Source organism: Hipposideros armiger, unplaced genomic scaffold (genome assembly GCF_001890085.2).
Source record: "Hipposideros armiger isolate ML-2016 unplaced genomic scaffold, ASM189008v1 scaffold_16, whole genome shotgun sequence".
In the NCBI taxonomy this organism is placed as follows: domain Eukaryota; kingdom Metazoa; phylum Chordata; class Mammalia; order Chiroptera; family Hipposideridae; genus Hipposideros; species Hipposideros armiger.
This window is the reverse complement of record NW_017731366.1, coordinates 6,238,570-6,265,989: the sequence shown is the minus strand read 5'-3', so window position 1 is coordinate 6,265,989 and position 27,420 is coordinate 6,238,570. Positions and strand designations below refer to the sequence as shown.

General features: G+C 42.5%; 1 protein-coding gene across 2 annotated transcripts in view; it reads left to right on the top strand.

Moving 5' to 3' along the window:
• The window catches only part of ARHGEF26 (Rho guanine nucleotide exchange factor 26), a 122,543-nt gene extending 99,904 nt beyond the window's left edge, over positions 1 to 22,639 (top strand). For both annotated transcript variants that reach the window (XM_019627378.1, XM_019627389.1), the window contains exons 12-15: positions 6,276 to 6,485; positions 18,452 to 18,519; positions 19,835 to 19,939; positions 20,434 to 22,639. In XM_019627378.1, coding sequence (XP_019482923.1) covers positions 6,276 to 6,485; positions 18,452 to 18,519; positions 19,835 to 19,939; positions 20,434 to 20,576 — 526 coding nt within the window. In that variant the 3' untranslated portion in view covers positions 20,577 to 22,639. The remainder of the gene's footprint in view (positions 1 to 6,275; positions 6,486 to 18,451; positions 18,520 to 19,834; positions 19,940 to 20,433) is intronic.
• Positions 22,640 to 27,420: the final 4,781 nt, after the last annotated feature.

Here is a 27,420-nt window from a genome sequence, read left to right as displayed (position 1 = left end):
GGATTTGGTGGGGTGCTGGGCCATGATGACCTTGGGGAGCAATTTCACTGACATGAAGGCACAGGCAGCTGCTAGCTGAGGACACATTTGTCTTGGCACCAGCAGATTTAAGCAAAAATTTTTCAAGATAGGAAAGCTGTGTGAATGTTTTATACAAAGCCTATGCAATGGGCAATAGTAAGTAGGTAGTATAGTAAATATCACTATCTTGGCTATATATGCAGAGAATTGTGTTTTGTTTTGGAAAATTCTTGATAGCATATTTTTCTTTTAAATTATCTCTTTTATAAAAGGAAGCATTTGAGGTGCTGTTTGGGTTTCCATCTGTCAGATTTGGACTCTAAAAGAAAGTGGCAGAGCAACACCAAGGTGGAGGTGGGACAACTCACAGTTAGGGCTGAGTAGCAGGGGGTTGTGGGAAAGCTGGCCTTTACAATCTAGCCCTTCCCCACCACCATCTTTCTTTTCATAGTCCTGGCTCCATGTTGGTCAACTAGTCTATTTCCCATACCTGGTCATCCTTATTATGTACTTAGGATGTTTGCTAATAAGGGTTAAGGTAGGAACTCTCCCTAAGGTATTTGCTTGTTTAAAAGCACACACACACACACACACACACACACACACACACACACACACATACACCCCGAACCCCCTCAATCACGAGGCAGGCCCTGATGTGTCTGAGCCCAGCAGAACCACCTGTTCTGTCACCACCTCTACTTCATGACTCTTACAGACCCAGAGCTTGGGTCCAAGGAAATATCCTGGTTTACGGAGTGACATTGGGATCCAAATTGTTTTATTTCACAGACATTTCCCCCCAGATGTCCCAATAATATTTGTTGACTAACCCACCAATTCCCCACAGATTTGAAATGTCACCTATGTCATGTACTAAATTCCCAGATGTGTTCAGGGTCAATTTATGAACACACTGCTCTGTTTCGCTAATCCATCTGTCAACTCATGCCCCAGTCCCAGGCCTTGAATTACTGTAGCTTTACAATATGTTTTTAATGTGTCATAAGGCTAGTTCACTCTGTCTTTTTCAGTCTTTCTGTTCTTTATTTTTTTTACCTGAGCCATCCTGCCACCTGTTGGCAGCTCAGCTCAGGCCAGGAATCGAACCGCTATTGCTCAGAGCTCACACTGGAGTGAGCTCTTAACCAACTGAGCCACTCGGTCGGCCCCTTTTTCAGTCTTTCTGACTGCTCTTAAATGTTTGTATTTTTGTGTGTGTTTTAGAATCAGCTTGATTTTTCCACCTCTTCACTCCCCCCCAAAAACCTGTTTGTGTTTTTGTTGGGATTGTGTTAAAATTTTATATTAATTTAGGAAGAATTGATACTTCTATAATATCAAACTTCCCTCTCTATTTAGGCCTTCTTCTGAAGTGCAGTATTTGAAGGGCATCTTCACAGAGCAGAAACTTGTTAAGTTTAATCCTAAATATGTTATATGTTTTATAGCTATTATAAACAAGGTTACTTTTTGTGTTATGTTTTTGAGTGTCATTTATATATAAGAAAGCCTTTTTTTTTTTTTTAACCCAACCAATTTACTGAATTTACTCTCATTTGGTAATATGTTTTCAGTCAGTGATGTCATCTGCAAATAATTGTTTGTAGGCAAAAAAAAAAATCCATTGTCCAATAGTCACTTCAGCTACACCTTTAGGTATCCACAGATACCTGGAATTATGGTAGTCTTTACATCTATGCATTTATTATTTTTTAATTTATTTTTACCTTGAATTGTGAAATATTTCAAACATACAGAAAATGATCAGACACCAACATACCTATCATCCAGATTTAACAGATACTAACTTTTTTTTCCATATTTGTAAAATCTCTCCTTTTTAAACAAAAAACGTGAGACAAGATTGCAGATGTATCTAAAGTCTCTCCACCATTATGCTGTCTCCCTCTTCCTTCTCCCAGAGTAACTCCTGTGCTGAGGTTGGTGTCTATCATCCTACACTCCCTACTACATATATACATATATATGTAGTTTGGGTATTTTAAAAATGTATGTTGTATGCAGTTGTCAAATGCTGTCCTGATTTAAAAGTAATAAATACATGCCTATTATGGAAAATTCCAACCTTTCTAGAAATTTGTGGGACCAGAAGTTAAAAATGCTCTATAATAATCCCTTTAAGAAAGCCACTATTCAGGATAAAGGTGTATCATTTCTTCAACCCATGCTACTAGGTCACATATAGTAGAACCAAAGACTATCTGAGCTGCTTAACAAAAGAATGCCTTCCCAGGGGAAGAATAATTGGGGTATGTATTTACCACCATATCCTGTTCTCTACTGATAGTTCTTTATCTTGTTAAAAAAAAGAAAAGAAAGGAATCTCAACAAAGGTTACTGGACTTTAAGTGGGTTTCCACAGGGAGAACCTTCATTGTTTACACCACAGAGCAACAGACTTATGTAGATGTGATTGCTGCACCTGATAGGAGCTGCCCTTGGACAAAGCAGGCAGCCTTGATGCGCAGCTGGCAAACTTGGAGCACATATAAGACAATCAGAGGAAGTCTACATATAAACTTCTCCGTGCAAGGAAAGGTGGTTTTTCCATTTGCCTTTTTCTGAGCAATTTAACTTCCTAATTACATGATCCAGATTGTTTCAGAGACTATGTAAACCATATGTTTGCTAAATGATAGAGACAAACATGGGGAAGTCTGATTAGCATCAACTTCCCTCAGGAAAGGGGTTTCTTTCCCAGCCCAGCGTGGCCTGCCTTCTCATTGGATGCGGGTAAGCAGAGGAGGGAGACAGAGTTGGGAATTGCTGCATCTGGCGATAGGTTCTCCCCTCTTCCTTCTGCTTAAGCACCCATTTTAATACATATTTTACCCTTCGGTATCAGCATGAGAGAACTAGGTCCTGACTGATACAAGGCGCAGGAATTTTATTCAGTATTTAGCAGACTTGGAGAGGGGAAAGTATGATTATTTTGAACCTTTATGAGATTGTGTAAGTGTGTATGTGTGTGAGAGCATAAGAACAATGGACAGGCTAGCAAGAGTGAGCTGCTTTTTAGTTTTTGTTTTATTGGGTTTGAATAATAGCAGACAAAGATAATTTACTAGAGCTAAATCAAGTCCCTTTTTATATTAAATTCATTAAGAATAGTGAAGAAGTTGTAAATGTTATTTATTACATGATGAAGAAGTTTATAGGTCTAGATAAAATGATGATACTGGATGATTGCTATTGAACCTGGTTTTTTTTTAAAAGGCATACATGTTTCCTGCATCCTATTTTTGGATTCAGAAATCGAAACAGTGGGAAAATTCCTTGTTCAGGCCTATTCAATGAGACGGATGTACAGATGTGTAGGAATGGACACCTGGAGGTGAACTCATAGCTGTGAATGAGGTCGCTGCAGTTTATCATCCAGCCTGGATTCTTGAGAGAACAACAGGCATAAACTGGCTCAACAGTCACCCTCCTCTTACTGGTGTTGTAGTTGTTATCACTTAGGAGAACAATTAAAAACATTCCATTCACTTATCTACTTCTTCTGTCTCTAATTACCCCCAAAGACAAAGATTCAAAGCATCTATGAAACACAATAGCTGGTACTGTTTGCATTTAGACCGGCACTGGGGAAAATGTGAACTCCGAAAATTAAGAAGAAAAAAAAAGAGACTTAAGTAGTTTATTCATATTAGTTTACATTAGTTTCCTGTGAACTCCTGGTCTTGAATTCTACTGGGGACTAGAAATCACTTGATGCTGAAGATGTGTTGGAACTTGAGTCATCTTGAATGATGGCTTTATGGCATAACATTTCTTTGCCTTTCATTTCTTTGGAAATACAGGGAATACCCATGGAGTGTCATTGTGTAGGGCACTACATAACCACCTCATGTGCACAGCATTAGATTACTTGGATTTTTCTGTCTGAAGCACAATTATTTTTAGCCGGAAATGGGCGTCTTTGACTAACAGGTCGTCTTTTTGAACTTGGGAATTGGAACAAGAGTAACAAGAGGTGCAGAGAGAGGACAATAACAAGGAATCCTTCGTTCACTTTGTCTTTTTCTGTTGTTTTTGATGTTGTTGTTGAGGTTTTGCTTTTGTTTTTTATTTTGTTTTATCTTGAGCCCTGGGCTGTTAAATCCCTGTTTGAGATACCTAGAAAAACATTAAAAACTTCTTCTGCTCTGCCAAAACCTAACTGCTTTGTTTCTGGTAAACATGGGCTTTTAAAAATATAACCTTATTTGTTTATAAAGTCTACTATCCTGCTTCCTCCTTCTATAAAATCTTGTGAGCTTTGATAAGTCTCATGTGGATGCAAAATACTTTATATATCCTCCGTGTGGTTGTGCTGCTCGGTAGGCAGTTTCAAATCTTTTGAGATGATCGTGCCATGTGAACTTTTCAATAAATACAAATTATCACCCTAGCAACAAAAGGCTAGATCAGAGGACAGCATTTTGCTTTTATATATGATAACTGTGTTTGCTATTTTTTGAAGGGAGAACCTATCAAACTAAATTTTAATAAAGATCATAAAGATTTTCAAGGAGAGTTATGAGGGAGTGGTTGACAGGCAGATGTCCACCACAGAATGTAAGAAATTCTAAGACATCTTGAGCAAAATGGCCTATTCTGAAATTCCTAGTATAGTTGACAGGGCACAAGGATTGTTCTTTTCTCCTAGCTCCCCTTAGTTCATACTTTTTGCATTTATTATTAAAGAAAATAGTTATCTGATATTGTTCCTAAAGTATATTCTGAGTTATTGCATAGTCATCCATTTATTCAAGAGTTATTTATTGAGCCCTCCCATGTTCAACTGCAAGGGTGCAGATTCACAACAGAGGGAAGGCTGTATCGAAACAGGGCTGGGTGTTTTTTGTTTTTTTTTAAGGAGATGAGTGTGTATGCAAGGCATGATTATAACTGGGTACCAAGAAATCCAAGCTGGATAATTTAATAAGCATGAACGAGAGGACATGAAGGGTCTAAGAACTTGTAGGAAGTGGTGGGACAAAGAATTGTGGGGGTTGATTAGAAGAGGTGAGTTGGAGCGACAGAGCATGCTGGATAGAGAGTGGTTGTTGACATTGGGGTTACGGAGAGGCTGCAGTTGATAATAATGACAAGGTCTATGGTATGATGATGAAGGGGTGGCTGCAGTAGGGCAGAGGACAAGATCGTGAGAGAAGGCGAAGGCAAGGAGCCGAGAGACCAGGGTGGTGCAAGGATCTGCTACATGGAAATTCAAGACAGAAGTAGTATTGGGGAGAGATAGTGAGCCACCAACTGAAGTCATGAGGGAGGCTGAGGAGTGATCCCGGGACATGTAAATGACCGTGATTAGAAGATGGAGACTGATGGCATGAGCTTCAGAGCTGAGGACTTTTTGGGAGGAGGACGTGATCATTGTCAGGAAGCAGCAATGAGAAGCAAGCAGGCAGAGAGCCTTCAGGCGAGGCGATGTTCTCTAACGAGAGCCAAGTTTCTGTGAAGGTGTGAAGGCAAGAAGGGAAAGGGAGGGTTTAGAGAAGAGGCTGAGGACTTAGGAGATTTTGCTGGATTCCCTAAATGATGGGCATTTCCAGAGGACACAGTGGGAGGGGTTCAGGAGCCAGCCGAGGCGCTCAGGCAGGTGGGGCTAGATTAAGCCTGTTCACAGTGCTAGGGGATGAGCGTCCAGGGGAATGATGAAAACGGGGGATTTGGGGCATAAGCGGGGGCGGAGGGGGAGAGGGATTCGTCCTCGTGGTTTCTGAAGCAGGTGGTAAGGCTGTGCGTGTTGGGGAAAAGGGTGGGTTGGCCATCTTGCCAGAAGCAAGCAGACCTCAGGGGCTCTTCTCCCCTCCTGTACCTGGTGGTTTGGAGGCTGAGGCTGGGAGTAAGGCCCTGCTACCCAGAGCATGGGTACGTGTGGGATCCCTGCCTGATTCTGCAGATGGAGGCAAGACTGGAGACATGCACTTATTTGAGCATTTTCATGATGCATGCATGTCTCGCTTATTTTTTTAAACATTGCTTCTATGCAATTTAGTGTCTTACAGAAAAATAGTAATTAATAGGTTTAATTTGGGGGGTTATATTGATTCATGATCAGAAGATATAATTCAGATTCCCATTCCTATTTTAAAATAAATCATTCTCTCCTTGTCCTCCCCTCTCTCAAGCCCTGCCATCACCCCTCAAAATGTGACTTGAAAAGTGACAATGTCACAGTCTTATCCACTGAATTATTGACATGTTCTTTCCCTTTTTCTTTATAGTGAAGAAAGTTACAACGTCAATGATTATTCCTTAAGAGATCAGCTATTGGTGGAGTCTTGTGACAATGAAGAGGTCACTTCTTCTCCAGGGAAGAACAGTTCCACAATGCTTTATTCCCGACAGAGCTCTGCCAGTCACCTGTTCAGGCTGACAGTCCTTAGTAACCATGCGAATGAGAAAGTGGAAATGCTACTGGGGGCTGAAACACAGTAAGTATGTGCAGGGAGAGCGTTTCGGAATATCTGGCATCAGTCTTCCCTACCTAATTGTCCTTGGTCTACAGACTCCCTGGAAACAGTACACAGTAGCTACTTATTGTTTATTGTTGAGTACCTATTACGTGCCAAGCACTGGGTGTAGCTGCTTTATAGAATGCTCATCTTTTCATTGTGATCCTCTCAGTGTCTTGAGGGATGGATGTTATTTATGTCTCCATGAGTCCTGATGTCTTCATTGTACAGCAGTCCCCCTTATCCACGTGGGATAGGTTTCAAGACCCCCAGTGGATGCCTGAAACCACAGATAGTACTGAACCCTATATATACTGTTTTTTTTCCTATGCATACGTACCTATGATAAAGTTTAATTTATAAGTTAGGCACAGTAAGAGAGTAACAACACTAACTAATAATAAAATAGAACAGGTATAACAGTATACTGTAATTGAAATTATGTGAATGGGGTCTCTCTCTCTCTCTCTCTCTCTCTCTCTCTCTCTCTCTCTCTCTCTCTCTTTCTCTTACTGTACTGTATTCACCCTTTTTCTTGTGACATGTGAAATGATACATAATGAGATGAAGTGAGGTGAATGACGTAGGCATTGTGACATTGACTTTCTGATGACACAGCTACTAAGTGTCTAACGGGCTGGTAGCATAGATACACTGGACGTGAAGGGGAGAATTCACGTCCAGGGAGGGACAGGGGGGAACTGGGCAAGATTTCCTCACACTCCTCAGAGTAGCATGCAATTTAAAATTTATGAATTGCTTGTCTCTGGAATTTTCCATTTAATATTTCAGACCTCGGTTGACCACAGGTAACTGAAACCACAGAATGCAAAACTGCAGATAAGGGGGGACGGCTGCACTTTAGGTGATGTGGTTTTATATTCGGAGAGTGGCTTACCAACTATTTTATTTTAATCTAACTGATAAAAGACATGAGGTTTGAGCCCTAGGAATATGACCTAACTGGTAGTTTGAGGCTAGGCCATAAGTGTTCTTAGATAATGGAACTGAGGTCATTTCTCAGTCACCTACCTTCAGGCAGACAGCAGAAAAGCTCAGTGATTTCTTCCCAAAGAGATGCTCAGTGTGGCAAAACGTACTGACACATCCTCTTTCCCATCCGGAGTTTATGCACAGGCTACACAGTCGTTCTGTTTGTGCCTGCAGTTCTGCAAGCTGTTAGCGTGCATTCCATCCTCACGCCGGATAAAGGGAAGGGGCTGAATTTTCGCGTCCACCCTTGTGATTTGGTCCAGTTAGAGATACTTGGCCAATTTATTTCTTTGGACATTGGAAACCTGCTCTTGGGACAGTTATTACAGGCGGGTATTATGTTGGGTCAGAAAATGGATCGGGGAAGGAAATTCTTTCTCCTCTGGTGTCCCTATACATGTCTCCCACCCATGACCCCCAAGATTCCCACATGGTGTCATTAAAATGGATCAGCAGCTGGTGAATAACCATCCTAAGACTATAAAATCTTAGCGAAAGTAAACCCAACAACTTTTTTTTTAAAGATTTTATTGGGGAATCAGGGAAGGGGAACAGACAAGATGCTGTCCTTTTGTTCTTTAGTCTAGTTGTGGAGGATGTCGCTTCACTGGCCCAAGTTGGTGTTATCACTGCGCTCTTCCCGGCTGAGGCAGTCGCTCGCCGGCCATTGGACAGCCGCTCGTGGCAGCTCACGGTAGCTCACGCCAGCTGCTGGCCAGCCCCACTGCAGCCTACGCCATCTCTGGCGACTCACGGCAGCCCAGCTCCAGGCCGAGCTGTTGTTCACCATCTTAGCTATAGAGGGCGCAGCTCATGTGGGATCCGAACCGGGGCCCTGCTGCTCAGAGCTGGCGTCCCAAGCCAACTCCTAACCAGCGCACCACTCGGCCAGCCCCCCAACAACTTTTTAAAGAGTATTTTATCTCCACTTTTTAAAGAGTATTTTAACAGTTTTCCTGGATCATTAGAGACATACATAAGAAAGGGTTAAAATTAGAAAGCCTTCATATAAAACGTTAAAACATTTTATATCTCTTGGCACTAGAAATAACTTTTCAAAGGCTGGAGAAAACAAGGAAGGACAGGTTAATGTAAAGCTTTTTGAGAGCTGAAAGCAGCTAAAATAGAGTATTCCAAAGGAACCTGAGAGTTAACAGAGGGAATGAATAAGAAAAGGAACTTTATCCTATGTGTTTATTTATAAGACAAAAAAATGCCTTTTCCTAAAGGTCCCAGTGTTCTTCCCTTGACACTGCTGAGAAGCCCTGACACATTCCCAAATATGCCCCTCTGTGTTTGCCCCTCTGGGGATGGGACCTTGGGTGGGTGTGGTGCTTGCCCGTGTGTGTGCAGGTGACACACCAGCAGGAGATACACCCAAGACCAGGGCCCAGGAAGGCATTTCTTCAGCTCTAAAAGTGACTAAACCCCTTGGCCAGTGAAGACAGAGCTAGACTTCCTTTGGGGAAGCCTCCCTTAAAAGGAGAGTTTAATGTGTCTGAGCTTTGGATTTTTATATGACTTTAAGGATGAAAAAGTCTTATAAGTCTTAAACACTTTGGAGATGAGTGCTCATCCAGATGTTCCAGAGAATTCTCAGAAACTAGAGATTTTCCTTCGTCATGTTCAGCTCGTAACAGTGAAAGTCTCTTTGGTTTTGCTTTATATTTCCCTTTTCTCTGTGTTTATAAGCATTGTTTGCTTTGTATTCAGACCTTGCCAACATATCAGCAGAGTCCTTCCTGGCTATCTTATTCATAATTGATGTAATCCCCACCACTTGTTTCAGAGATTACTCAAGGAGAGTAAGAAGTGAGCAGACATGCCCAGTTCTTTCCACACCGAGGCTGCATCCTTTCCTGGGACATTCTGTCACGTTTGTTCTACCCTCCTTTTCATCTTGCTGTAGCTAAATGGCTGTTCATTTCCTCAGTGAAAAATGTTCTCAGAATGTCTAGTTATATCACCCGTAAACCCATGGGTATGACTCATACTTACAGTTCTTTAGTTAATAGCAAGAGAACATTCCAGAAGGGCAGACAAGCAGATGTCTCCTTGGGTACAAACAGAAGGAGTGACTCCCTCACCCCCTCTCTCCCCGCCCCCCCCCCGCCACCATCTCAATTACAATGAAAAGTAAATAACTGGACAAATACTTTTAAGCACACAGGCATAAAATAGCATTGATATCGAAAGAAAATATGGCCAAGATGCACTTTCCTTTAAAAAACAATTGGCTGTTTAAAAGTCTGGCAAATTGCTATATGCCATGTTTGGAAATGTGCAAGTCACCTCGGGTCTACCTGGTTTTGAGCAGTCAGAGTTTTGGTCTCTGTAGGATGTTTCCTTTGCTTCTAAGATTTGCAAAATGCATTGGTGGGTATATGTGTTGTAGGTTTTCTCTCTTTTATATGTGGTTAATATGGTTCATTAGCTATCTACCATATTTCCCCATGTATAAGATGCTCCATGTATAAGACACATCTTAATTTTGGGGCCCAAAATTTGAAAAAAATGTATTACATAAAGTTATTGAACTAAAGCTTTATTCATCATAAAATTCATACAACCCCTCATCACTTGCAGGAAATGCAAGTAAAAAAATCTACCACCACTGTATAAGATGCACCCAGTTTTTAGATCCCAAATTTTTTGAAAAAGGGTGCATCTTATATATGGGGAAATACGGTCGTTAAGAAACCCAGTTTTCACCGCCGTGCTGGCCCTGAGTGATTGCAGAATGTCAGACTAGCCTGCACATATCCTTTGGCTGCTCATTCTTTGGTTTGAAAAAGAATGGGGTTCATACCTAAATAGTTACCTTCTTTGAAAAATTATTTTTAGTAGAGACCACCTGGGAATACACAAAATGTAAAATCAGCAGTAGGAAGGGGACAGCCGTTGGTACAAGGACAATTCAATCATGACAGTGACATTGTAGAAGAACAGATCGATAGCTTTGAATACATCAAGAATACAGAAAAGCTCACGCAAAAAAGAAATGAGGCAAACTCTTGGTGAGCATCTGGGATGTCCCAGACATGGAGCCAGCTATAGAGCATGGAAAAGGGACCCATGGTTGTTTCGAGAGAAGGACAAAACCTCAGAGCTGAGGGAGCAGCATCTGAGGAAGGTGGCCGTAGATACTGTTTCCCCAGGATAGATGTTACATGTCTTTTGTTCTGTCAGTATTAAGGATGCCACCCTCTTTGACTCTTGTTTGGACAATAAAATATGTGGTGACCCTAATTATAGAACTCTAGTCCAACTCCTTCCTTTTTCCCTCCAGAGATAAAATGAGACACACACAGGTGAGGTGATTTGCCTGACGTGGCGCAGGAAGCGAGTTATAGCCAAAGCTGGGACTTAGACCCTGACGCTCCTGAATCCAGTGTTTCTTCTCCGAGTAACAGTTTAATCTTGTGACTGAGAATCCGCCAGGCAGTAGACAGTTCTGCCCCTACCTTGCTGTTCAAGTTGGCCTTGTTCTGGATCTGGAAGGGGAATTAGGAAGCCAGTGGCTATTAAACGTGAGAAACTACTAAAATGTGGGGGTTTTTTTTAAGTCCATAGACTCTAAAAAGGAAATAGTTTGTAGAAACTTAGATGGTAAATTTAGGGTATCATATGGTTTGAAATATTTTATACTAAAATGCCAACTAGATATTGTATCCCCCAAATTATTTTCCATTAAGGCTACCTTGTTTTGTTCCTTTGCCTGTGTTTTTCCCACTTCCTGGAATGCCCTCTTCAGACTCCCTTGAGTTACTCAATGTATCACCTTCCAGGGCCCATGCCAACTCTTTCCTCTACTAGGAAGCCTCTCAGAGCCGATCTTGTCCCCAGGAATTAACGAGTGCTTGCTCTGTGTACCACTCTGGTTAGTTCATTTTTCTCATGTTTTCTGGCTCGCCCATCCTCCACTATATGACTGCCAACCCCAACCTACCCCAAAACCTCTCCTCCCTGTTGCAGCTGAACTTCTCAAGAGAGTAGCCTTCATTTCTCCCTATTTGTGCCTTTTATTGGGCACCTACATCCTTTCAGGTGCTGCTCAGTGCTGGGAGGAATAGCACAGAGAGAGCAGATCCCTGCCCTTTGGGGACTTCGGTTCGAGTGAGCTACTTACGCCTCTGTGCTTCCCGCCTTCAAGGAGGGGACTTTGGAGGGTGAACTTTTGCCAGTCTGCTTGGGCAAATGGCCTGCAATGAGCTGGGACACTGGTAAAGTACTTCTTGATCCAATTAAAAACATATATATAAGTGCAGTGAGGACAACAAACCCAGGTGATGTGACCTGGAGGGAACATTGAGTGCTGGGGATGGGGATGGGTACTGTAAATTAGATGGCGCAGGAAGACTTCTTTGAGATGACATTTGAACTGAGCCCTGAGTGACAAGGAGTTTGCAGGGCCGGTATGTTCTAGGCAAAGGGAACAGCCAATGCAGAACTCCCAAGGAAATGTGTTTGACATTGTCACACTTGGCTTGAACATGGTGACTGTGGCTAGATGCGAATAGACCGGGGAGAGGGTGGGTGGTCCAGAGGCCAGCAGAGGCGAGAGCATTTCAGAACAGAGCTGTTTCAGTGCAGTCTGTGGGCTCTCAGCCTTCACACTGTTACCAGCCTGGCATGTTGAAAACTTGTAGTAATTTGACATTTGTGCAGAATCAAAGCGTGTGATTATTTGAACAGTATTCCATTTTTATTGGATTTCTGAGTACATTTGGTTCACAGTGGATTGGGTGATGAAGACCATTTCTTCACCACAGATAGGTCTTGAGAAACCCTGACCTAGAGCCTTAAAAGCCATAGTAGGGAGTTCCCTGGAAGACTGGAGTGGAGGCAGAAATTTCCATGGGGAGAGCAGTTAGAGCCATGTTGGAGTAATGAAGGGGAGCCCTTCACGGCTTGGGCTGTGGTACATGAAAGGAGATGGAAATATTATACTTTGGAGGCAGAGATGACAGGACCAACTTACAGATTGGATGAGTTGTGGTGGCAGTGAATGAAAGGAGTCAATGATGCTTTGGATTTTTGTCACCGTGTATCAAGTTGCTCCTTAACCATCTTCAGTATGGTTTCCTCTGCCGTCCTGTTTGAGGCTGCTCCCTCAAAAGATTAGCAGTGACTCCATAGTTTCCACATCCAGCAGTCCAGTCTTCCCCTTTCTTTACCTCTAATATCATCTACTGTTGTCAACCATCAGCTCTGTCATGCTAACCCCGTTTGGAGATTCTTTCTCAACCTGTCATCTGTGCTCTCTTAGTTTTCCTGCCACATCTAACCATTCCTCTTCACTTTCCCTTCAGAGCTGCAGACTGTCTAAAGCCAGTCATCACTAGTACCCACTGCTTTTTTCTGCAAATTTTTGCAAATTTCTGTAAATGGTGCCATTGACACCAATTCGAGTTGTCCAGTCTGGAGACTGGTGTCACTTCTGATATTTCCAGGTCTGAACAGATCCATCATCAGCCAGTTCTTCCTGTACGAAAGTCCACTGCAGCATCCCACATTTCCATCCCATTATGTCCTTCCTAGAACAACCCGTATGTCACTTACCTTTTGAACCACCCGATAGACTCCTAAGCCGTTATCCTTCTGTCCGATCAGTGCCACACAGTTTTCTTACTAATTTCCACACTCAGCTCTGTTTTTGTCCTTGTCTCACTTTGTACATAGCAAGTTCCCAAGAAATATTTTTGGAATTGACCCACAACTAATATGCTTAGCTTTCCTATATCCAAGGCGAAGCAGACTAGTAGCGAGGCAGACATGTAGGGAAATATGGCCTCTCTATCAATCTCTATTGACCATCCTTTTTGTGCTGCTGGAGCAAGTTTTCTCTAAATTCCACTTGTTTTCCAATGCTTACTATGAAGGATACGGTTAAACTGTTTTTAAGGGTGTTCAGCTAAGCCATGTATACTATACTCTGTTACAATCAGTTTGCCCATTAAAGATCTTAAGTCATTGTATTGTTAATGAGACAGTAGTCTGTGAAAAATACAAAAGCTTACCCTTTTATATAAAAGGACAAAGGAAGAATGTTTTACCACTGTCTTTTCTTTTCCCTCCGGGCCTTTCAAGAGGAATGTGGGAGCCAGAGAGCCCCCTTTGTCTGCCTTCATTAAAATGAAGCACAGACAGCTGCAGCTGGCACAGACCAGAGGCCGCGGCAAGTGGCGTCGCTGGCATCCTGCATTCACAGTGGAATTTGGATGGCATTTGGGCCCAGAGTAAGCAGTGATGGGACATCAGGACATGTCCAGTGATGGATGCAAACTTTCTTCACCCATTATATTTAGCTATAGGGTATAATCACCTTAAAATGTAATCAAAGATCCTTCGCAAAGTTTCCCTCTCACAGAAGGAACTACAAGCCTCATGTCAGCCATTCAGACAAGCCTTTCCTGGGCCTCCTGATAAAGGGGCATTGTTTGCAGGGAGTCTTCTGCTCTCTTCCTGCTTTTCTGTTAATGATTTACTTAACAGCCGGAAGTAAAGAGGATGGAATAAAATTGTAAATAGTATGTCTGACATCCTCTTTTACTTCATCCTTGAAGAAAAACCCACAATATAGAGATGACAATTTATATGGAAAAATATGTTTATTACAAGTTGTTGTATGTTTTCCTCATCCAATCTGGAATCTGTGCCCAGCAATGACCTTGGACATTTTACAGTTCACGTCAGGATACTTGATCTTTTGTGATCCTCATCTCTGACCCCAATAAAACAGAAGGACAGGTGATGGTATGGGTCTTTTATTATCAAGGAAACAGATAATTGACCCACTTTCGGTTAACTCCAGGATTCTGAACTAGACGAGGTTTCAAGAGCTACTTAATATGATAAACAAGAAATGACTGATTTAACTGTATTACATGTCACAAAGTCTAAATTTTAGAGCTCTTTTAGTGGGCTGCGATAATTATTTTGCTTTGGTCAGATTTTGTAAATTAGGTAAGTAGAGCTGGGGCTTTGTCACACGGCATTCATGATAACATTTTTTACCCTGTGGACTTTCTTTCATGGATCAGTTTATTGAACTCATCTCGGTGAATTGAGTGCATGAGAGAAGGAACAAAAACAACCTCTCCACAATCCTGTTCCTTGTGAAAGCTTGGGAGACTCCTTTCCAAAGGCCATGGATATAGGAGTTTCAAAAGGAATACAAGTAAATTTGTAGGCTGTGAGAAGCAACACAAAAGGTGTCTGGCCAAATGCGACTGTAGGAAGGATACAGGGAAGGTCAGACACCAGCTGAGGTCTCTTGGCTTCTTCTGAGCGAGCAGGAAGACCCCGTCAGTGATGCAGACCTCGTGGGCTCTCCATTCCATTCCCATCCCCAGTCCTGCACTGTTTCAAAGCCCACTTTCCACTTTCTCAGTACATCTCTATCTTTTCTAGCAAACGCCTGCTATTCAATGAAGAGTCCAGCTTTGCCGTATCTTTGACCTTTGTGCAATTAAGTTGAAGCCTACTGTGCCTAATTAATTGCATGAGAGGCAGGGCAAGGTGTTTATCACAGTTAAGTCTTGTGTAGGGAACTGTAGATGCATCATTTCATGCTATGCACAGAGAACTTGGGGGTTATGAAAGGACTGCATTTAAGTATTTATGTTAAAAGAGTCTCTTCTCAACCCAGTCTCCTTTCTCCCTGTGGGTCAGAGGTGTTCTGTGTAGAGCACTCTACCCCAGCGCATCGCACGCTGCGTGTTTGTTTTCTGCTCTGTCTGCTCCTTTACACCGAGGGCTGTGAGGAGCAAGAAATCCTGTTTTGCTCCCTTTGCAACCTCAGACTGGCACAGGGCCCCTGCCCAGGCAGGCGCTCAGTGAACGTGGAAGAAAGGAGTGGCCGGTGGAGTCTTAGAAGTTGATATGCCCAGGTCGACATTAGTGCAGCCCTGTGTATTCTATCACTTTGTTTGGGCAAAGGGGGAAAAACATCTATGAACTGGGTGTGGGGTGGATTGTGACTTCATGTTGATTGTTTCATAATGTCCCTGGAGAAAAGAGCTGTCTGGAGTGAGCCCTGGACTTGCTACCTAAATTTAATAATGGGTAGGTCTCTGCCCTAGTTTTTTTCTTCTTAGAATCCCATCTCATATCAAGTGTGACTCCTCCCTGCTTTAGAGATGCAGTGCTGGCTGATGGGAGGAAGTGCCTTGGCAGGGGCTCTTGGAAGCCCCCGGGGAAGTCGTGCGGTTTTGACAGCATCTGACTCAATTGAAGCCATTTCAAGAAGGGGCTCCTTTCAGCGAGGGCAACAAGGAGTGTCTTGTTCTGTCCTCTGGAGTCCCTGTGAGGGGCCGCCGTGTCTAAGGGATGTCATTAGCATCCAGGCAGCATGCCACAGGAGTGAAAGATTTCATCTGGACTTCTGGAAACTGGCTGCAGGGCGAGGCCACCACTGAAACTGGCCCCTCGATGCCAGAGAAGGGCCAGGCTTGGGAAATCTTACATGAAGGACTGCAGGCAGCAGTGAGGCCCCCATGGAGACGCGTGGTTAAGTCAAAGATGAGTGAGTCGGACTTGTTTGGGTATAGACAGCCACAAACGGGTCGTCTTAGATTTCTCTTGGTGAACAGCTCTTTCACCCATAAGAGGATTTTTCTTCATTTCCAGTTGCCTTTATACTTTGCAAATTCCAGTTGAACCTGAGTTAAAAAATAGATCTTACCCAACAAAGAGATGCTGTCGAATATTTAAGTATTTGCTTGGGATTATTTTAAAGGAAGCTGTGCGTAACTTGTCCCTGATAAAACCATCCTAATGCCCTTTGTTCTGCGCTAGGGAGAGACAAAGTTTTTAAAGGCAAGACTGTCATCCGTTCCTGTGTAAATTGTGTGCATGAGTCCTTGCCTCCCCGGCGCACCCGGGCTCAGCCTCATTTTCTTCTTTTAAAGAAGTCTGTTTTTCAGCACACTGCAGTTTCCACGCCTCCTGCCTCCCCTCATTATTTTATAAGCACCTGCTGGGGGACACCACCTCTCGGCTCCCAGACGGCTTGGCTTTATTATGTTCTGACTGCACCACTTGGCTGTTTGACTGTGAGTAGGCGCTTACCATTCCAGACTTCACCTTTGTCCTCTGGAAACACGGAAATTCTAATGGTACTATCTTCTTCCCAGATTGTTAGAAAGATTGGATTAGAGGATACTTGCAAAACACAAAAGCACCATACCTGGCACGTTAAGTGCTCCATAAAATGGTTAAGAACAAGACCTAATTTCTGTCCTCTCGGGAGTTAGGGCCTGGTAAGAGGCGCTGGCGGTAATGCAGTGAACCTTGCAGATACAAGCTGCCCGCCTGCACGAGGCTTACTGTTGGCCTGGAGTGTGGCAGAGCTGTGCAGAGGGCTGTGTGGGAACGGGTGTGTCAGAGTGGGAGGGGGCGGAAGTGTGGGCTCACGCATCGGAGGAGGCGCCTGGAGGAGGCGAGGCTTGTATTTTCAGTGTGAAATGGATGTGTGGAACCAAAGAAGCCAGATACAAAAGTGGACACACTGTAGGATTCCATTTTCAGCAACTCATCGATGCTGATGGAAATCAGAGCAGTCGTTACCTTTGTGGGAGGCTATGATTGGAAAGAGTCACAAGGGAACCTTTTGGCAAAAGGGAATCTCTTGACCTGGCAACGTGTACGTGGATATACCTAAGTAAACACTCAGTGCTGTATACACATAAGATCAGCGCGGTGTTTTAAACATGTGCTTCACTTGAAAAATTTTAAATACAGTAATGATGAGTGGGCATTGCTCAGTAAAAACAGGGAAGATCATATTTGAGAGTGTGAAGGGCAAATAGGGGTTATGGAACTGCATGACATGTTTCAGCGCTGTAACAAGGCTGCTGTGTTTCGATGAAAGGATAGAGATAGAGGGGGGTGATGGTGACAGTGGGAAGCATCTTTTAGGTGCTGGCTCTATGGAGAAAGAATTTTTTTCAAGTAGCGGGCATAGAGGCATCCCTTGGTAAGAAGGTAGAGTGGCCTAGTAGAAATTGACTTTGGTTGGAATTGCAGAGGTTGGAAATTCTGTGTAGTATTCTCATCCTTCTCACAGGCTTTTGGGAGGATTACATGAAATAATGGATATCAAATGCTTGTATCTGCCATGTAGTATGGATTTAATAAATGCATCGTAAGAGATTTCCAAGTATGCATGTGTTGTGTGTATGGTTCACTTAATTGCAATCCTAATATAGGACTTTCCAGATCAAAAACTGAGGGTGACTGCATTATGGAGTAGTGCTGGCTTACCTGAAACTTTCGATCCTTTAGTTAAATAATTGTTTTGTTTCATGTAACCATAGCTTATATTGTATAAAATGTCTTGGTTTCTTTTTTTTTTCCTTAAAGAATTATTTTTGGCTGTACTCATTAAACCATTTTAAGCATTTGAGAACAGTCTAAAAAAGGTCAAAGAATTTCTATTTCAATAAGGCTCATACTTGGCAATATTAATTGTATGGGGAACAAAACAACTTCAAATATGTCAAGTTTCTCATCTTTTCTGAAATAGTTTGTGTGGGGGCGGGGAGGAAGAGAGGGAGTGGAGAGAGACTAATTTACTAGGATTTTTAAAATAAAATTTACGTTTTTGAAATGTTAATCAGATTATAAGTCTACTAAACATCTTTTTGAGATTACAATGTGTTAGTGTAATCAGCTCTTTATTAAATGTTAAAGTGTCACGTAGGAAGTTCCACGTTATCAATAGCTAGCCAAATTCATTCGGCATCTTTTGACAATGACTAGTTTTCAGCCTACTTTAGCTTTCCCAGATTGTCATTTTTAAACTCTTACCCTTGTTTTGAAGGCCAGCCCCATAGCTCTATAGAGAATGCCTTCTCTGTTTTGGGGAAATGGCTTTTCATTCTAGAACATACTTCCTTCTGTGTCTAAACACCTTGAATCTCTCAACTGGATATGCCGTCTGTGTTTAGGAGTGATCGCGCCCGCTGGATCACCGCGCTGGGACACAGCAGCGGGAAGCTGCCTCGGGACCGAACCTGTAAGTACCTCCGGGAGGTCGGCTCTGGAACGCAGAAAGTGGGGGAGTTCTGCCCCCTGCTGGACGCTGGGGGCTTAATGGTTATCCACCACACACCTCCTGCTTTATAAAGTTTCCTCCAAGATTTCCTTCCTGCTGCCCTACATCAGAGCTGGGTGATCCCTGCTTTGGAAGTCAAGGGGTCTGAATTCAAATCCAAGGCGTAGTTCTTTGTTGTAAAAACGTGGTCAATTGTTGCATATCCTTCTTGAGCCTGTTTAATCTGCAAGTCCGGTGCACCGTTATATACAACACATGGCTGTTGTGAGGATGAAGTTAAATAATATACATGGAAAGCCCTGCTTGGACTGGAAAGCCCTGCTACCTGTTCATGGTCACTGGCTGCGTGTTTAAACCTTCTCCATACTGACAGTCTGACTCTAAGCTGAAACGCATTTTTAACCTTAAAGGAAATCACCACTTCCTTTGACCTTTTTTATTAACGTGACAGTATTCGCACAATGGATTTCATTCCTCCAGAGAATTTGGAGCTGGTGTCGTCCAGGGTGGTATCGTGTGATTACTGGCACCTTAACTTGGATGATATGCTTCTCTGGATGCGTCTAGCTGGAAGGTCAAATACAAAGAATTAGGGCAGCAAAACTCGTTATTCTGGAGCACTCAAAAATCATAGCTTTAAGCGTAGAGCCAAAGCTAAAGTGATTGGTGTGAAAGTTCCCTAGAATCAAGTTTTATATTAAAAAACAAATTAAGTAAGAAGTCATGTCAGTCAGTACCAAGTCCCTGAAGTTGTTTTATTACAATTTAGCATTTTGGGAAAACCTGAAATGTTTTCTAACTTTTGGTTCCAGATCTTTCTGTTTCTAAACTTGTTTGGCAGCTTCCATGTGCTGCTTCTGATGGGCTGGGGAAGCACCCTGGGTGAGAGCCGGGAGAACTGGATATGTTACGGATTTTACCATCAGTTGCATGCCCTTAGCACATTACCTAATCCGTCTTGCCTCAGTTTCCCTAGTGCACAGTGGCTGTTTTCTGCTCCATTATGACATGACTAATGACTCCTTATCAAGGCTATTCTTGAGGGGATTCATGCGTTATGTAAGGCCTCTTGATTCTGAGCTTCTGAAATTCTAAAGCTCTTGGCTAAGTAAGAAAGTTCTTGGAAAAGATTTTCTGCTTGATAGAAGCCTGACTTGTTTTGATCAATGCTAGCCCTGAATCGCACAGAAAGATTGAGTAAATGTACACTATTGATTTGTACCTGTTTTGTTTTTCCTTTGCTACTGGAAGCTCAATATGTTCCCTTTCTCCGCAGCACTAACCCAGGTGGAAATCATTAGATCATTTACTGCCAAGCAGCCAGATGAACTCTCCCTGCAGGTGGCAGACGTGGTCCTCATTTATCAACGTGTCAGTGATGGTGAGTGGAAGTGTATTGGGCGCTGGCGGTCCAGCATTCAAAGTGTGAAGAACCAGAGTCTCCTTTTTGTTATTAGCGTTCATTTTCCATATCCCTTCAGTTTTCTCATATGCACGTGCCTCTCCTCTATCTACACACACTATTGCTTTTACATGTTTTTGAGTAGGGATGCAGTCACATGGTTATTCGAAAGGAACCATGAAAAGTTTTCCTTACCAGCCTCCTCAGTGACCTAAGTCAGTCCTTCCTTCCTTCCTCCCTTCCCTTCCCTTCCCTTCCCTTCCCCAGGCTCACGTACTCTTGGCTGCCTCACTTCATGGCCTCTGATTATGTTCTGTCTCTGCTATGTCATCCATTCCCCCTCGAAACCTTGCCCTCTGTTCCACGTCTCTCTCTTCATCTTTCATTAGCTGTGGTACCCAGTATCCTCCTCAGAGCCGAGTACAGTCATGATGCACCCAAATGCTTCATAAGGACTCTCTTCTTCTTTGCAGGCTGGTATGAAGGGGAAAGACTGCGCGATGGAGAAAGGGGCTGGTTTCCTATGGAATGTGCCAAGGAGATAACCTGTCAAGCTACAATTGATAAGAACATGGAGCGAATGGGACGGTTGCTCGGACTGGAGACCAACGTGTAGCCTCTCTGACGGCCTTTTGTTACTGCAAGATTTGCACTACATCATGGTGGGCTGGTTGGTTCTGGGCTGGTTTTCTTGTTAATGTTAACACAGCCTATTGGATTAAAAGAAGGCAAACATTTGCCTTTAAGCTTGCCAGGGAGATATGTTCTCTCGGGAGAACAGCTACTGGATACATACAGTTAGTTCACAAAGCTCAGTTTGTATTCCACGACCCTCTTGCAAACCTCTAGAGGCAAACAGAATAGCCAGCCGACCATGTCAGGGAGCAGACGGCCTCAGCAGCTCCTAGCTGCACCGCGCCTGGCGTTAAAAAAAGCATAGAAGATGCTGTGTCCTGATTCTCCCTATCCTCACTTAACCAAGAGCGTACTATCCCTCTTTAAACATCTCCTGCATATGGTTCCCCTAGTATTAGCAAGGTTTTATATCTTTAAGGAATGCCCAGTTTTATAAATATTTTTCTGCCTTTTATAGATCTGATTATAATGCTGTTGATTTCAAAAGGAACTGATCGAGTTCTGAAAAGGAGCTAAGATTTTCTAAACCTCTTCCCAGGAAAGGGAAATGGACACTTGAATTTTTGCCACCTCTTTCCTCAATAGAAGGGAAGGAGCCTTAAAAACATTTAAAGAATAAATGAACATTTCACCCAGTATTGATCTTAGATAAATATAGTCTAATACAACCTAAGCTACTCTAACATAGAATTTAGATGGTTCACGTGTGTGAGAAAACCTTGAATATAGGAAAGGGGTCCAATATTTAAAAATAAGCCCAAAGGAGCTGATAAACTGACGTGAGGCTGCTTTGCCTTTAATAATGCAAGGTTTTTGACTATCCCTAGTCCCATTTCCAAACAGGAAATGGACCGAAACTCACTTTAACGGTCTCCAAGAAGATAAAATTAGGCTTTACAAGGTATCAGAAAGCCAGCATGGTACTTAATTGAAACATAACATGTTGACTTTAATGGGAGCCCGTTTTACTTGGTGCCGAAGGCCTCATTTGTTGGATTTGGAGTCTCTCTTTACTGCAAGTGTCTGCAGAGCTTTATTCCACTAGCGCAAGGAGAGAGAAAAGTCATTTTTAAAGTATGTTTCCTAAACAGGGAATGAGGGCTTGGAAGACTGAGAGGGAGTGAAGTGATTTTTACTGGCAGCTATGTTCCCTCTCTACTCGTCTCTTCCACAGAGGGACAAAACCTGGCTAAGGACGCATTATGCAAAACTCAGATCTTTGTGTGTCATGTCCAAGCTACTGTCTGACAACCAGTTACCCAGATTCAATCAAGTTGCAGAAGCCTAGTACGGAGGTAAATATGCTTGGCTCACACGCCCTGCATCCTGCCACCTCAACAGCGAGTCAAGGTGAGGCACCCTGGGCTTTCTCGCCCCTGGATCGCTCTTCCTTCCCTGTGCATTACATTTCTGGGTGCAAACTACGTGCGAGGCCCTGAGTTCCCTTAGGTCCCAGCCAGTCTGTCAATGAAGTCATAGCGGTGGGCCACAGCAAGAGGTGTCTCCCATCGGTCAATCAAGTCAGTTTCCTCTTTTGTGTCAGACTTGGTGGAGGAGAGGCTAACAAGTTGTAATCTAATTCAATGTGGTGTTTTTTTATTTAGGAAGGTAAGTAAATTTGTTGCTTTGCAAAGGGATCATTTTGTATTATTTTTGCTAACACCCAGTTGAAGCTAAAAAGCAACTATACGAATCCTGTGAATTAATTTATAAGTAGAGATGTTAAACGGTTGTGGAAACATGTGCATCTGCTAAATCAAAGCCTTATTTAGCAAGCAGGCTAATACTGTCATTAGATAAAGAATTGTTTGACGGCAGGCATTTAACACATTCACAATCGTTAAGGTCAATCGTGAATTGTCATTTTTACATGCCACAGTTTTCCAACTTAGTTCAGTTTCTTTGACTAGCTTCTCTGAATTGTACACTATCATTCAGTGACCTGTGGAGAAAAAAATACTCATTTTTGTCCCAGTGGATGGAGACTGTTAGTATACTTTTGGCAAAATATGTGAATTTATAAAGAGTTTGTATATACTTGTATTTTTGTGCTGATGTGATTTAATTTATGGCAGGATGTATTCATTTAAGTCTCTAGTTTGCTGAATTCTTGGCCACGTCAGAGTTCCACTCAAAAGATACCTGTAGCTAACATAGCGGGGAGCTGGCCTTTCCTCTTTGGGCACATGTTGGCATCCGCTGCCCGAGAAGGCGGGAGCCTTTTTAAGAGCTGAGCCATGCCGTTTCTTCTCATAGTTGCCACAAAACTGCATGACTGAATAGCATATCTTAAATTGTTCATAGTTCCCTAACTGCTCTTGACCCCTGCAGCGTATCTTATCATTCCTTTTGGCCACGCAGTATCTGAACCTTTGTGCTTGTGAAATTTCACCATCACCACCTTGTGAATCTTGGTGGAGGCAAAGAATGACTTCTCTATTTTCTTTTTTCTCATAGTTCTGTAGTCAGAAGTCCGAGTTTTCTGCTTAGTGTCTCACAGGCTGAAATCAAAGGGTTGGCTGGCTGCTTTCTGAACTGCAGCTTGGTGTCTTCTTTCCCGTCACACCTGCTAGTCACAGAACTCATTTCTTTGTGATTATAGGGCCGAGACCCCTGCTTCTTTGCTGGCCGCCAGTGGGGACGGGGTGATACAGCTTCCAGTTCCTGTTCACATTCCTCATCATGTGGCTTCTCCCATCTTTAAGGCAGCAGGAGCATGCTGAATCCTTCTCACTTGGAATATTTCTGACTTCTTATGCTACCAGCTGGGAAAAAAAAAAACCTCTGCTTTTAAAGAACTCACGTAATTGTATTAGATCCACAGGATCTTCTCAAAATCAACTGGTTTAGGGCCTTAATGAGATCTGCACAGTTCCTTTGCCATGCTATGTAACATAATCACAGATGCAACACCAAGGGAGCAGAGATCATGGGGTTAATCTTAGAATTCTGTCTGCTACACCTGACATAAAACTTTAAAATGCTAGATACTTAAGTTTCCCAGCATCCCTTGCAGTTAAAATACAGCCGTAATCCTAAGGTCCTGACAGAAGGAAATAAAACCTCATTCTGGAAGAAGCGAACATCATCTTAGTTCTCAATTACTTCCAAAAACAAATTCTCAAATGAAAGATTCAGCAAAAAGACTCAGACACAATAAAAAACTGATAAACTCACAGGGACCCTAGATATTGAAATCATTAGATAGAGGCAATAAAATAATAATAGCTATGTTTTTGGAGAGAAATAGCCACACTTTAAAATGCAATACAGGGCCAGCCGAGTGGCGCATTGGTTAAGAGCTGGCTTGGGACGCCAGAGGGCCCCAGTTCGGTTCCCACATATGAGGGTCAGTGACACTGCCCTCCACAGCTAAGATGCTGAACAACAGCTCAACCTGGAGCTGGGCTGCCATGAGTTGCCGGTGATGGCGTAGGCTGCAGCTCCTGCTGCAGTGGGTTGCCATGGGCTACCGTGTGTAGCCAGCAGCCAGCGTGAGCGGTCAGAGCTGCAGTGAGCCGGCGACTGATCTGCCTCGCCCGGGAAGAGCGCAATGATGGTGCCAACTTGGGCCAGCGAAGCAACGTCCTCCACAACTAGACTGAAGAACAAAAGGACAGCAACTTGTCTATTCCCCTTCCCCCAATTCCCCAGCGCTGTTCCCATCCCCCAATTCCCCCAATAAAAATCTTAAAAAAATAAATAAAATTCAATACAGAACTACCAACGACAAGAAGTGACAAATTAAAACTTGAAATTATGGAGCTGGGTTTTAACATCAGATTGTTAAAAGACATCAGTGAACTGGAAGACAGGCTGGAAGAAACCTGTAAGGAAGCGCGGAGATCCGGGGAATGCAAGAATCTAACTGGAGTCCCAGAGGAGGGAGAGGGAGCTTGGGCGAGGGGACTGTGCCTTTATAACCCTGCTCTGACCAGTCATAGGATGTAGACGGTCCCCAGAAAGAGGAAGTGGCCTTGGGTAAGGTGACTCCCTTCAGCTGAGGACAATTCCCAAAGAAGGCTGACGGGTGAAGCTGTCCTCTGGTGGCACTCCCAGTGCTAAGGGGGTAAGCCCATCAGTCCTGAGGGAAGCTCTGGGCAGAACATCACAACACTCACTACAGGTAGCTATGTCAATATTAGATAAAACAGTCTAAATAAAAGGTATGACTAGGGACAGTAAGCCTTCATAATGACAAACGGTCCGTTTAACCAGGTAGATACAATTCTAAATATATATTCTCCCAATAATATGATCTCAACATATATCGAGCAAAATTTGGCAGAAATATAAGGAACCCAAACTAGCATGAGACTTTAACACGCCTCTCTCACTTGGTTGGAAAATAAAGTGCAGAAGTAGATAAAAATCAATTAAAAGTGTAAAAGATTTGAACAACTATAATATGCATAATAGGACACTGCAGCAATTTCAGTATATACATTCTTTTCAAGCACACAGAATATTCACATTTCCGGGGTCATAAAACAAGTTTCAACAAGTTTTACAAGATTGAAGTTACATAGAGTGAGTTCTCTGGTTACACTGTAATTAAGTTAGAAATAAATATCAAAAATAAAATTAAATACCCATTTATTTGGAAACTTAGACCTAAAATGTGAAATGGAAAACTGTAAAACTCCTAGATGATAACATAGCAGAAAAGCAAGGTGATCTTGAGTTTTGGAAATGACTTAAACAAAACACCAAAAGCTTGATCAATGAAAGAAAAACTGGTAAGCTGAATTTCATTAAAAGGAGAAGAAAATCCACAGAGTAAAAACATATCCGATAAAGGATTAGCATCCAAAATATATTAAGAAGTCTTAAAACTCAACCATTTGAAAACCACCCAATTTACAAATGGGCAAAGATCTGGAAAACTCACCAGATATACAGATGGCAAATAAGCATATGAAAAGATGCTCAACAGCATACATTAAGGAATTGCACACGAAAACTACAATGAGATTTACCAGTACACACCTATTAAAATGGCTAAAATCCAAAACCCTGACAAATACTGGTGAGGATGTGAAGCAACAGGAACTCACCCTGGTGGGAATGCAAAAGCCACCGGGAAGAGTTTGGCAGTTTCTTACAGAACTAAATGCTTGTCATATGATGTGGCAACCACACAGCTTGGTATTTACCCAAATGAGTTGAAAATTATGTCCATGTAAAGATCTGCACACAAATGTTTATAGCCACTTTATTCATAATGGCCAAAGCTTGGATATTCAATTCAACAACCTGGATAAACTGGATGAATTCATTGAAAACCATAAACGACCAAAACCTTAAATAGACCTATAACTACTAAATATGAGGTCTGACAATTAAGTTCGTGAACTTGTTGCAACGATGTTGCTAACATTTCTTCATGTGAAAAAGTGAGGCGACCTGAACTTTTCGCCAACAATTCATGGCTCTTGCATTACAATGCACCAGCTCTCACACTGTCTGTGACGGAGTTTTTAGCCAGTAAGCAAATAACTATTGGAACACCCTCCCTACTCACCTGACCTGGCCCCCAGTGACTTCTTTACCTGAAGATAAAGGAAATATTGAGAGGAAGACATTTTGATGACATTCAGGACATCAAGGGCAATATAGCAACAGCTCTGATGGCCATTCCAGAAGAGTTCCAAAACTGCTTTGAAGAGTGGACTAGGCACTGGCGTCGGTGCAGAGCTTCCCAAGGGGGAGTATTTGAATGTGACCATAGTGATATTCAGCAATGAGGTATGTAGCACTATTTCTAGGAGTTCGCAAACTTAATTATCAGACCTTCTTATATTGAATTAATTTAAAAACTTCTCAAAAAGAAATAACCAGGTGAACATGGTTTCATTGAAGGCTTCCAAACATTTAAAGAATTAACAGCAATTTTATACAATGTCTTCCAGAAACTAGAAGAGGAAGGTGACACTTCCCTACTCATTTTAAGAGGCCAGCATTACCTCACAAAAAGTAAACTATAGATTGGTATCCCTCGTAAACAGAGCAGCAAAAATCTTAAACAAAATATTATATTCAGCAATATATAAAAGTAATTACTTCAGCCAAGTAGGGTTTGTTCCAAGAGTGCACGACTGATTCAATATTTGAAAATCAATCAATGCTATCTAACATTTTAACCGGTTTAAGAAGAAAAAAGAAAACATACAAGGTTATGTCAATTGATGGAAAAATATTTGGAAAAAGTTGAAATACTTGGGAAAACACTCAGCAAATTAGGGCTGAAGTTATCTTTGATATTTTACTGACCTTCAGCTATAGGAAAAACATGGTTTATACCATTTATTATTTTGTTATGAATGTATATTTGTCAAGTTAGGATGATAGAACATATTTCATCCAAGTCTATTAGATTGATTTAAACTTTAAAAATATTTAGACTTCTGGTATTTAGCCTCCATCTGTAGTCTTATTCCAGATCCCACAAAAATGTTTAACCATCTTTGCCTTAAAATAAAAAACAAACTAACAAAAAACTGGCCTCCAGGAGCAATTAAAAATAATCAAATGAGCCGAATGAGTGGCTCGTTGGTTAAGAGTTGGCTTGGGATTGCGAGCTCTGAGCGTCAGGGCCACCAGTTCAGTTCCCACAGTGACACAGTGGGCCAGTGACGCTGCACCCTCTACAGCTAAGATGGTGAACAACAACTTGACTTGGAGCTGGGCTGCCGTGAGTCGCAGGTGACGGCATAGCCTGCAGTGAGGCTGCAGTGGGTTGCCATGAGCTACCGTGAGTGGCCGGCAGCCAGCGAGAGCTGCCAGGAGCCACCGTGAGCAGCCGTCCAATGGCCGACGAGCGA